This window comes from Danio rerio, chromosome 23, assembly GCF_049306965.1.
Source record: "Danio rerio strain Tuebingen ecotype United States chromosome 23, GRCz12tu, whole genome shotgun sequence".
Lineage (NCBI taxonomy): Eukaryota > Metazoa > Chordata > Actinopteri > Cypriniformes > Danionidae > Danio > Danio rerio.
Genome location: NC_133198.1, coordinates 38,591,423 through 38,604,228, shown reverse-complemented (window position 1 = coordinate 38,604,228; position 12,806 = coordinate 38,591,423). Strand labels below are relative to the sequence as shown.

The 12,806-nt window shown below is 33.3% G+C and overlaps 1 protein-coding gene across 4 annotated transcripts; it reads left to right on the top strand.

Annotated features, from left to right (window-relative positions):
* Window positions 1-1,093: 1,093 nt before the first annotated feature.
* fbxo25 (F-box protein 25) lies at window positions 1,094-12,802 on the top strand. Of its 4 annotated transcripts, none has more exons than XM_005162395.6 (11): window positions 1,094-1,193; window positions 1,562-1,718; window positions 2,832-2,935; window positions 3,979-4,028; window positions 4,130-4,222; window positions 4,321-4,414; window positions 5,020-5,204; window positions 6,019-6,201; window positions 8,587-8,730; window positions 10,163-10,189; window positions 11,780-12,802. In XM_005162395.6, exons 2-11 carry the CDS (start codon window positions 1,591-1,593, stop codon window positions 11,867-11,869), a joined length of 1,098 nt encoding a protein of 365 aa, XP_005162452.1. In that variant the 5' UTR covers window positions 1,094-1,193; window positions 1,562-1,590; the 3' UTR covers window positions 11,870-12,802.
* The last annotated feature ends 4 nt before the right edge of the window (window positions 12,803-12,806 follow it).

Here is a 12,806-nt window from a genome sequence, read left to right as displayed (position 1 = left end):
AAAATAATGGCGTAGGAGAAACGATTAAGATGTCTTTTAAGATATAGGTGACAACAAACTGTTTTTTCTCAGTTTTCTGTCTGATCTGTTCTACAATATAGTTTTATTGTACACTTTTTTTCAGTTAGTTTTCCCTTTTCTACATATATACTTACAGGTTTCCCCATATGTGTATATATTTAAATATGGGTGTCTGCTTGTATGTACATACATACATATATATATTGTTTCATATTGTAATCAACAATGCTACAGTATACATTGAACCAAGTCAATGTTGAGAAATTCTGTTATTACCATTGTTGATAACCATGTTTACTAAAAACACAACAAAGTTTAAGTTAAAAAAAAAAAAAAAAAAAAAAAAAAATATATATATATATATATATATATATATATATATATATATATATATATATATATGTGTGTGTATGAATAGACAAAAGAAGATATTTTAAAGTAAGCTGAAAACCAGGAACTATTGACATCCACAGTAGAAAGAACAATAAAAGTCAGTCACAGTTTTCCAGAAAGAATCAAGTCAAATAAGTTTAGAACAACTGAAGGATGCATTATGTATTGACAATCATCAGTTTTGGGTGAACTATCCCTTTAAAAACTTAATTTTAAGTAAAATAATATCAATTGCAATTGCAAATTGAGAAAACTCGATAAAATAAAACTACTTTTTTTTAGGTCCAGTGCATTGTCTTAAGTTTGTATCTGTGTTTTAATAATTGTATTTGGTCAGTTTCTATCACACAAAGATATGTACTTAAAGCTGACTGAGATGATTACAAAATAAACCTGTTTAACGTAATTCCTACAGTCCAAATGCGAGCAGAGGAAATGTTTATTTTGTGATCTTATTATCCAACATGATCAGTTTATTCCATCGTTCATTTGATCCATTTCCCTTCCCCCATCGCAAAATCAAAACATGACAACATGTGCAGTGCCTGTGTCACGTGTAAGAAGCTACCGCGACAGAGAGCTAGGGATAAATCTACGAGTGATAGACAGGGCCGAGGACCAATCAGCTCGGGAATTCCGGGTAGCAACAAAATAAATACAAACACGACGGCCAATCGCAATCACCGGGAGGCGTGTCTTACACTCCGCTTTTCTGACTGTTTACTTCCGTCAATATTCAAAGAAAAGAAGAAAATTATCAGCATAACAAAGGACTCGCAGTAAGTAAACTTAAATATGCGTCAGTTATCAGCACCAATACGTGACTTTGCGAGTAAAACGTAAATAGAGGTAGATACTAGAGCTGTCTTTAGTGTTTTGTCGTCGTTTAAAAAGATAAGCTTCCTGGCAGGCTTTGCGTTTAAGCAAATTAACTGGCAGTAGTTGTTCAACAAGCCAGAGCTTAGAAACAATTCACAAATAACGTCAAAGTGCGTCATGTTTGTATTTTGAAATATAGTTATTTACATCAAGATTGTTGACTGAAGTACTCTGTGTTGTCATATCACACCATAATGATATAAAGTCTGATGTGTGATAAACCTTTGTTGTGTTATAATGGTTTGAGATAATAGTCTCTTGTATTCAGGTCTCTGGAGCAGGTGGAAGAAGAAGAAGATGCCTTTCTTGGGTCAAGACTGGAGATCTCCAGGCTGGAGTTGGATCAAAACTGAGGATGGCTGGAAGCGCTTTGATTATTTCAGCCACAAATTGGGAGATAACATCAATGAACTTGGCTTGGAAGAGTAAGACATACTTTGAATTATCTCACTCTTAGTTGTATCTTGATCTAAGGGGAATCGGGGTAAAGTTGGTTTTATATTCACACATTCAAACCTTCTCCTTCATTATATTATTTCAGAAATGTATTCTTCGAAAATTCAAAATATAGAAATCTTATTACTATCAAAGTACAACATTGTACACAGTCTACCAAACAGTGCTAATGTTGTTTTAAAGTCATACTTGCATGCGATTTCCAACCGAATATTCAAAGTAGAGTGGGAAAAACTATAGGGACTGTGTTACTTGTTGGCACTGTTCAAAAATGAACAAATGTGTGAATATAAAACTAATTTTACCGCAAACTAAGGGGATATATCTAGAATTTGAACCTATAATCTTCAACCAAAACAAGACTATAAAACCCCAGCAAAGCATTGAGGAACCAACAAAAGAGGAAGTGTGTGTGTGGCATGTGAGAAGTCAGGTATCTGTATTTAGAATCGGTGTGTGTTATAGTCACCGAGGTTATTTTCTGAAATGGCATTTTGCATTTAATCTATCTATCTATCTATCTATCTATCTATCTATCTATCTATCTATCTATCTATCTATCTATCTATCTATCTATCTATCTATCTATCTATCTATCTATCATCGATTGAGCTAAAAGCTTTCTGTCATAGAAACTGACCTAAGGTCGGCCTGACTACAAGGAAATATAACCACATTTTAAAATATCTAGTTTTGGCTTTGTGAGGATGTTAGTAGGTGTTTGTGTACTATCACTGTGAATCTGCACCTCATGTGTGTTAAATTTTGACATAGATGGAACGTTTGCCTGTGTAAGTTGAGCAAGTTATAACATCTTCAGATCTTAACGACGCCTTGCTCAGCAGTACTTGGACTAATAATTAACAGCATTGACTTGCTTATTGGATTCTCCGTCAGGTTTATGTATTGCAAAATTGCATGCTGGCCATCTGTTGATCACATGATATCATATCATTTGAGACCCACTCATGTACTTTTTGTTGGTTGCTCTGAAGTGTAACCTGTGCCATATGTAAACACGATGTTTAAAAAAAAGCTTATTTTGGGAGATTTTAATTAACATCACATTTTTAACTCTCTAGATTGGACAATGACAACAAGGAGAACGTCTACGTGGGAGATGTCTGTGAAGTAGCTGCCAAGAAGAGGAAAAAGGACTTTTTCAACAACAACACTAAGTCACAATGTAAAAATAACATTATATTCAATTGCATGAAACATAATTATTTTATGCATACTTTATAGAATAATTATAAAACAATCACCACAAATTTCACAGTGGTTTCTTGGAAAAATAGGCAGGTATGAAGTTTAGTGAAAATTATATAAAAAAATAAATAAATCTAATCCAAAAATTATACAAATTTGTTATAGTATTAATATTACTGTAATAACATAAATGGTAGTATAATATTAAGAAATTTACAAACATGTTGGAATAAAATGTTAATAAAGTATAATATTACAATTTTAATAGAGCAGTCAAAATAATTATATTAACATGTTAAAATATTTACTTATTATAAAATAAATCAAACGTTATAAATCACATTATATAAAAATTATATTAAAATATGTGTGTGTGCGTGCTGTGTATATTTATTATGTGTGTGTGTGTGTGTGTGTGTGTGTGTGTGTGTGTGTGTATATGTATATATATATATATATATATATATATATATATATATATATATATATATATATATATATATATATATATATATATATATATATATAATAATTAGTGCAAAGATTAATCGCATCCAAATTAAAAGTTTGTTTTGACATAATATTTGTTCAGTAATTGTTTGTTTGTTTTGTAGTTGCTATGCTAAAAGGTTTTGATAACAGAGTAGTATAATTGACTTGTCAAGAATAAAATACTGTTACTGATAATTAAGCATTTCTTTATATATCATATTTAATTACACCATACTCATAATTATGTCTAATTTCAAAGAGCTTCTATGGTAATTATAGTGTTTAGTGGTTATTACACAATTACGATCGCAAAATGTTGAAGATCAATGTTCAATCAAGTTCTCTAAGATCTGTGTAATAATTACTACTAATAAATGCAATTAAAGAGATAGTTCACCCAAAAATATGAACTCTTTAGAACAAGAACGAATACAAGTTTTGCAAGAAATTTAATATTTTACTGTATTATTCCTTTAATAGTATAATATATATGGATTAATTATATTTTATCTTTTTTTTTTTATTCAGTTTTGTTCCAGGAGAGGTGGATCTATGTTCAAAAAGAGAGTACAAGAGAGGTGAGAAAAAATATATCATAGCATAACAAGTACAAAAAGCAGCTAAAAATACAACACGAGTTAACCAGTTTTGAATGTGAACCATGTGTTTGTTTTTGCAGAGACATGGGTATTGTACGCTTGGTGAGGCCTTTAATCGTCTGGACTTTTCCAGCGCCATTCAGGATGTGCGGCGATTCAACTATGTAGTTAAAGTAAGAAGTTGTCATCTCTGCTGAACAACTGCATTTCAATAACTTTCTTTTCTTTTCATAATAATTTTTTCTTACTTTACCCTCTGTTTCCAACTCAGCTTTTGCAGCTGATTGCCAAATCCCAGCTGACGTCTTTGAGTGGAGCTGCTCAGAAGAACTACTTTAACGTTCTGGAGAAGATTGTGAGGAAAGGTGAATGAACAGGTGTTACTCGCATACAGTTGAAATCAGAATTATTAGCCCTCTTGTGATTTTGTGATTTCTAAATTATTTTTAAATTAAAGGAAATTTTCACAGTATGTTCTATGATATTTTTACAAAGTCTAATTTGTTTTATTTTCGGCTAGAATAAAAGCAGTTTTACATTTTTTAAAAACCATTTAAGGTCAATATTATTAGCCCTTTAAAGCAATACCGTTTTTCGATTGTCCACAGAACATACCATAATTATACAAATACCCTAACTTGCCTAATTAACCTAGTTAAGCCTTTACATGTCACTAAGCTGAATACTTGTATTTTGAAAAGTATCTAATAAAATATTATTTACTGTCATCATGGCAAAGATAAAAGAAATCAGTTATTAGAAATTAGTTATTACACCTATTATGTTTACAAATGTGTTGAAAACATGTGTTCTTCTTTTCGTTAATCAGAAATTGGAGAAAAACATTTACAGGGGGCTAATGATTCAGGAGAGCTAATAATTCTGACTTCAACTGCAAAGACAAAGTCCAGAAATATGTGCAGATATAAGTGGTATTGAAAATCTGATTGTTTGTTTTGTAACTGGGCAGTTCTGGAAGACCATCAGAACCCGCGACTGATCAAGGCACTGCTGCACGATTTAAGCTCCACGCTTTGCATCCTCATCCGAGAAGTTGGAAAGTCTGTGTTGGTCGGCAACATTAACATTTGGGTCTGCCGTTTAGAAACCATCTTAAAATGGCAGCAGCAGCTCAATAATTTACAAATTCCAAAGGTAATCTTTCACATGGGTTATGGATGGTTAAAAATATATATATTTATCCAAAAAGCGACTGACCGAGCAACAAATATTTGTAAAATGTACTAGACAGTTTTGTCATGCAGACTGTTGCTATGTTTTAACCGTGGTATTGCTGCATTTACACCACTTTTATAATAACTAAACACTTAAGTCTTTGAAATTAGATTTATTTATATATATATATAGTCTTATTTGTTTTATTTTGGCTAGAATAAAAGCAGTTTTAAATTTTTTATAAAACATTTTAAGGTCAACATTATTAGCCCCTTTTAGCTATATTTTTTCGATAGTCTACACAGAACATACTGTTGTTATACAATAACTTGCATAATTACCCTAAGCTGCCTAGTTAACTTAGTTAAGCCTTTAAATGTCACTTTAGGTGTCTTGAAAAATATCTAGTCAAATATTATTTACTGTCGTCATGGCAAAATATGGGCGAAGCAGTGGTGCAGTAGGTAGTGCTGTTGCCTCACAGCAAGAAGGTCGCTGGGTCGCTGGTTCGAGCCTCGGCTCAGTTGGCGTGTCTGTGTGGAGTTTGCATGTTCTCCCTGCGTTCGCGTGGGAGAACCAACTCACAAAATCTCAAAAATATTTGCATAGAGGTAGCTAACACATGTTACTATGAGCTATTAGATGTGCCTGTGTTATTTACATGCACACACACACATGCTATCTCTTGCACATTTTCTTTTCCTAAACCGATAAAATTTCAAATCATGAATTCATTTTTTATTCATCTTCAGTTTATATTTACATACCTCATGCTGAGTCTGTTTGTGTGCAGCAAGTTTCAAACGGGATGACACTGAGCGACCTCCCTTTGCACATGCAAACCAACATCCTTTACCAGTTTACCGATGCCTATGACATCATCAATCTGGGACAAGCCACGCCAACGCTGCAAATGCTCAGCGAGGACCGACATCTGTGGAAGAAACTGTGCCAGTTTCACTTTGCTGAAAAACAGGTGAGGACTAAGTATCCCGTTAATTACTAACTGTACTGATTCTTTAATTAGAAAACACTGTTATAATTACCATCAAACACAATATCACATGTCCACGCAGGCAGTATCAGTGGTTTCTATATTTTTCAAGATTTCAAATGTAGCATTGTCAAATAAAAGTCTTCTTATTTAACAGCTTGAAGCACTTTGTTTTGGTGATATGGCTTCACCACAGTCTGCCACGCTATAGTTGCACTTTGTTAAATGAGCCGCTGTACACTGGTTAAATGAACACTTACATGCATAAATGAACAGTTAAATGTTTCAGGTTTTATCTGATTAAAGATGCGGCAAGTCACAACAGAGAATTCAGCACTGCTTCATTGTTCGTACGTCTCTCTATCTCCGTGTTCAAAAGCTGACGTCTCTTCTACACTTTCTCATGCTTCAGTGGACAGGCTATGTCAATTAATGTCAAAATGTCTTTTAATTATGTCTTTAAAATATAACCAGTTGCGTCTAAAGTGAAAGTAATATAGAGGAAATTGATTTGGCGGAAGTCTAAACCTACATTCGTCATTTAAAAGGCAAAATCACTATTAGTGATTAGTGGTTCATTGGTATATTAGTTCTGTTGTATTTATTTGTGCTGTTGGTTTAATGCTGACTGTTCACTTCTTTAAAGATCCTGTGAAATGTTTTCTATAGATGTTAGTTTCAGTGTATTTTAAGGTTCTCTAGCTAGTGCGCTCCAAAACAGTGACAATTTGCGTTTAGAAAATTAAAACTGATATAAACATCGCAAATCTTGCATTTTGTCACTTCTGCCAATGATTTATTTCACGCCACCTCACTTTTCTCATCAAATCTTGACCAGTCAAGTGCTCTCTACCATCTGACATGCCCCGCCCCCCTCAAGACGTTTCTCATTGGATGTGCTTGGTCTTAATCACTCTCACTGGCAAAGCTGTGATAAAACTAAACGCTATTGGCTGTTTTTTTAAAGAGGAGGGGCTACACTATGTTTCACCCTCTTCATTTTTAAGTTGAGATTACCTCAAAGATAGCTAATAAAAATACATAGTTTAAAGCACTTCACGGGACCTTTATAATATATAAACGTTTTTTTCTCATTTAAGCTAGTAGTTACTTCTATAATACTGTATTTGGAAATAAGAATTGTTAAATGTATTACAATGCTACATTTCGCTAACAGCAAAAACAACAAATATTTGTATTATAATTAGTTTTTTTCTCACTTGTGTGAAGAAAATTCTCCCGAAAACAACTATGATTGGACCAGTAGTAAAATTACTCAACACTGAGCCATTAAAATTAAATTAACAAATGCATAAAAATTGTAATTTTAATGACTACTATTATTCTTTATTATGTTATTCTCCATTTCTAATATACATACATTTTAATGTAATTGATTTAAAGGGCACCTAAGATGAAAATCATCTTTTGTAGGCTGTTTGGACAGAACTGTGTGTAGGTATATTGGTGTAATATAAACACAAGTCTCTTTTTTAAAGTTTCCTGATGTTAAAATAGGATTTAAATCCCAGTGATTTTGAGGCCCACCACAACGTGACGCAGGAGTGCGTTTTTTCCCGCTCACCAAATTGATTGACAAATGCCATGTGTCCGTAATAACATGTATACACAAGTCCACAGAACATTTTTTTTGCATATTTTTTATTATATATAGTTTAAAATAAAATTATTACGCCAATCATTATTGCTTTTATTACTATTAACATTAATAATATTAATAATAAAATTATTTTTATTAGAGTGATCATGTGACTGAAGACTGGAGTAATGAAGCTGAAAATTCATCTTTAAAATAAATGATAAATGATTACATTAAATTATAAACTACTTTTGAACAGTTATTTTATAGTGCAATAAGATTTCACAATTTTTAAATAAATGCAGCCTTAGTGAGCAGGAGAAGCTTATTTTAAAACATTTAAAAATCCTACTGACCCCAAACTTTCGTCTTCAGACACTAAAATGGGTAGATTCTACATCATATAATTAATAATCTGATTGGTATTTTGAGCTGAACATTTACAGACACCTTCTGGAGATACCAAAGCGTCTGCTAAATGACTAAATGTAAATGTAGGTAAAATAGATGCCCTTTAAGATAGATATTCCAATGTTGTGTCCAGCACTAATAAAATGTAACGCTTAAATGAATAATCTTCTAAATATGAATATCTGCCTAAGCAGTCTTTTTGGAGAAAAAAAACAACAACAACAACATATTCTGTAACCAGTAGCAGATCAAATAGTAGTTAGTAATAGTGTGTTAATCTGACCACAAGATGGCAGCTCAGGATTGCAGGAGAGATACAGTTCCTCATAGCAGTGTCTGTGTTTGTTTGTCTTCAGTTCTGCAGGCACTTGATTTTGTCAGAGAAGGGCCATGTGGACTGGAAGCTGATGTTTTTCACACTTCAGAAATACTACCCACAGAAAGAGCAGTACGGGGACACTCTGCAGTTCTGCAGGCACTGTAGCATCCTCTTCTGGAACGTAAGAAATCCTTTTTTTAAATGTCAAACATCCTGGTCTAGGAATAAACAGTTAGACATCCATCAAGGTTCTGTTTCTATTTAGGTTTAAGTGCTCTTTGCTAATGTTTCCCTTGTCGAATCCTAGTATGTGTCAGGGTTGATTGTGTCTAAATCAGGGGTTCTCAAACTTTCAAATGTTACATTAATTTCGCAACGTTGATCTCTGTCAAAAGAATTCGCCCCAACCACCTCCGTATCATCTTTTTTCAGATGAGATGAAAGGCCAAATCAAAGGTTATAGGCCAACTTTAGCCCGCGGGCCCTAGTTTGGGCATCTCTGGCCCTAAAAAGACCCATATGTTCTCTAGAATATTCCACAATGCAGTTTGAGATTATAAACCATGTGTAGAAGCAATAGTAATTTGGCGAACATTAGTTTATTTGGCAGATTTATTATTTTTAAACAAAGCGAGGCAAAGTCAGACTGACATTTCCCTCAGATTATATATCTTTTTTGTTAGCTTGCCATTGCAAATCAGATTAAGGAGACAATAGCTACGTTTCTATCCACCTATTTTTATGCGCATTTTGGATAATCGCATAAAAAAGATGTATATAAATTTAGAAAATACGCATAAAAAATATATATTTTTACAGAATAAATTCCAGTATGCACATTAAAAAAAATCATGCGATTTTGTTATAAGAGATCATGTGAGGATAAAATTGGTTGTGATGTACAGCATTAATGCACAAACCAGTGAGCCAATCACATTATAGTACAGTATTGTTTTTTTGGTCATTTTAAAATGCCTTAACCAAAGTCGGTCATCACAGTGGTTCAGTATTATTGTTATTATTATTATTACTATTATTACAACCTCAAAGAGTGCCTCGTGCCTCCAAACTCCACCAGGCTTTCATTGGGTTTCAGCATTGTATTTGGAAACACAAGTAATTTATATTACAAGTAATTGATTCACGCAGCTTCTCATATCTTAGCAAATTCAGTTTTTCTTTGTGATATTTGGTGTCAGATTATCAGGAAGTGACGATGTTGTTCTCTTCGACTCATTGGATGGAAGCGCTGTATTATTTGCAAATCTTTTATGCGATATTGCAGTTTTGCGCATACATTGAATTAGCATCTTTCGATGAAAACACAAAGCTAATGAATGAAAGAAACAGTGATGCCTTTTGTATTTGCTCAGTTCCAGATATGTTGTTAATTTTTTTTTCCAAAATATTACATGCATAAATGATTACTGAACATATAAAGACTTAGATCCAACATGTATCCCCCATTTTCATTTTGATAAGGTTTCATTTTAATATTTTTGGGTTTTATCTAATTAATTTGTCCTTTGTAAAAGAAGCTCCCTTCCTGTACCCTTTCAAATTTAACCTTTGATTCTTTCCCTGTTCTCCTTCTGGTCCCTTATCTCCTAAAGGACAGACACCTGGCTTTGATCTTTAAGGTACATGCTAAATGTTCACTGTACCAGCTTTTGGAAACCCGTGTCTGTCATTCATAACTCGTCTCATTATTCGTTTTTGTGCTTTTTTTTAACTGTCTTTTTTAGATTCTGTCTGTCATTTAATTTTTGCTCTTCAATTTATACAGATTTTATTTTTTACTCTTGACTGCATGTATTCATCTCAATGTCTTAAATTTTTTTGTTGTTGTCAATGTGTTTCACAGTTTTAGATGCATAACATTGGGTAATGGAAGCGCTGTCATTTTGCAGTAGATTTTATTAACACTTTAAAAAATATATAGCAAAATTTTAGAGAAAATATGTAAGAGAAATGCACCTTAACGTTAGAAACTGATCACACAAACATATACATGATGACTATGGTATAACGTTAAATAATACTACATTTTAATGTTTTTTTAATAACATATTGTGATTCCCCAATTATTAATCAAAAATTTAACAATTATATATTTTATATTTATTTAACAAAAATAATTATATTAGATTTAACAATAATAACAGAATATTATTACATGTCGGTGCAATAGCTGTAGTGGTTAGTGCGCTTATATGGTGCAGTAGCATGTCAGGGCGTCCCGAGTTCAAATCCTGACTCAAGGACATTTCCCAATCCTACCCCCCCCCCTCTCATTCACTTTCCTGTCTCAATACTGTCCTATCAAATAAAGGTAAAAATGCCTAAAACAAATCTTTAAAAAATTAAAAAAAGAATATCATTACATCAACATTATTACATTAATAAAGATTGTGTTTTTTACCTGGCAGATGATTAAAGGGACAACAAAATCACCAAAGACTTAAGATTATTATATACAAGGTGGTTGCTTGTTTATTTTTAAAGCTGTGACTTTTCTCTCAGTTTTTCTTCAGTTTTGCTAATTTGCCTACGATGAAGTCTGTGAATACTGAATTCTGTGTATAGCACAATAGAAAAATTGACCTTTTTTTTACATGCAAAATTTAGCAAATATGTTATATATGGTTGTCAGGGCATTGCTTTAGTGTTGGAAGGTGATTGCCAGTTAGTTAGTTTGTTTGTTTTATTTATTTATTACTATTATTTTTTTAAGCTATGTGTTTCTCTCAAAGTTTTGCTTTAGTTTTGCTCAATTGGCCACAGTCTGTGTATAGCGCAATAGAAAAATTTACCCTTTTTTTACATGCAAAATTTTGCTTACGTTATATATGGTTGCCAGGGCATTTCTTTACAGTTGAAATGTGGTTTTCAGTTTTTTGTCCCCCTTTTTTAATCTGTGACTGTGATACTCGCAGACTTGTTTTGGTCAAATTAGCTAAATTAAAGAAGAATTTTGAGAAAAGTCACAGCTTAAAAAAAACAGGCAACCATATATAACATGTTTGCATGTAAAAAAAAAAAAAAAAAGTTGATTTTCTGTAGAAACAAAAAAACAGGCAACCACCTTAAAGCAGTGAAGCAATGACCTGGCACCCATATATAACATCCTAACAATGTTGTGTCGGCTTTGTTTCATGGAGAAAGATGACTCCCATTTTCTCAGAAAAAGCTTGAATCTTGTTTTAACCGCTCTCTTTTTTCCTCGACAGGACTCGGGACATCCCTGCACGGCCAACGATCCTGACAGCTGCCTCACCCCCGTCTCTCCTCAGCACTTCATAGACCTCTTCAAATTCTGAAATTGGGAGTAATCTTGGGACCCTCTCGCCTTCTGATCTCCACCGGAACACCTGCAAACAAACACCTCTAACAACATGTTTTTTGCCTTCTTCAGATATGTGCTGCAAACTATACCCTTCTTTCTTCTCCCATCTCACACTTCCCAGGCGCTCGTTCTACGATTAAAAAGTGAAACCTCCGACGATGTAACGAATGATTGGATTGTCCTTTTTTTGCCTCACCCCCAAACTTAAGGGCTTATGGAAAAAGATGTCATAACATTAGTGTTTCTTTGGTGTTGTCCTCTATTTTTGTTCCTCAGAGAAGCACGGATAAACGGGAGATGAAAAGCAAACAGAGGTGGGATATCGGAAGGAGGACTTTGCTTTCAGGATGAACTGATCAAGTGCGGGAGATCCTGAGTGGAGGTTTTCTTGTCTTTTTCATGTACTGTATGTATTTTCGTTTCTATACCAATGATATGCACGTCAGAAGTAGCCGTAGGTTATCGTTTACGTGACTTCTTGTGTCGTTTCGTCAGTGCTGTGCGTGCGTATTTGATGCGTCAACACTAAAGTGTGCATTTGCATTGCATTTGCTGCACAAAACCTTTTTACGATACACTTTTTGCCGAGTCTGTCGTGAGGATGGACGGAAATTCTAATGTAAGCTTTGCTATTTATGAAAAAAAAAAACAAATGTATTTTATATCCTTTTCTCTGAACTTTGTAATATTCCTTTACTATTCCGGTAATATAAATGTCTTTGAAATGGCTGAACTGTAGGATGTGTTTGGTACTATTATTAAGCATTTGCAAGAAACGTGATTACCTAAAGGAATTAAAACTTTTGGGGGAAAAAAAAGGTTTTGCTTATTTTGTATTTTTTGCTAATAATCATTTGTATTTCTGGCAATCTACAAAACCTTTAACATTAAAAAAATTGTGGCATAATTCT

Coding starts and splice junctions, on each gene's coding strand:
- fbxo25 (XM_005162395.6), top strand. CDS start 1,591: ATGCCTTTCTTGGGTCAAGACTGGAGATCTCCAGGCTGGAGTTGGATC. Junction 2,936..3,978: donor CAACAACACTAAGTCACAAT/GTAAAAATAACA, acceptor TTTTTTATTCAG/TTTTGTTCCAGGAGAGGTGG. Junction 5,205..6,018: donor ATAATTTACAAATTCCAAAG/GTAATCTTTCAC, acceptor GTTTGTGTGCAG/CAAGTTTCAAACGGGATGAC.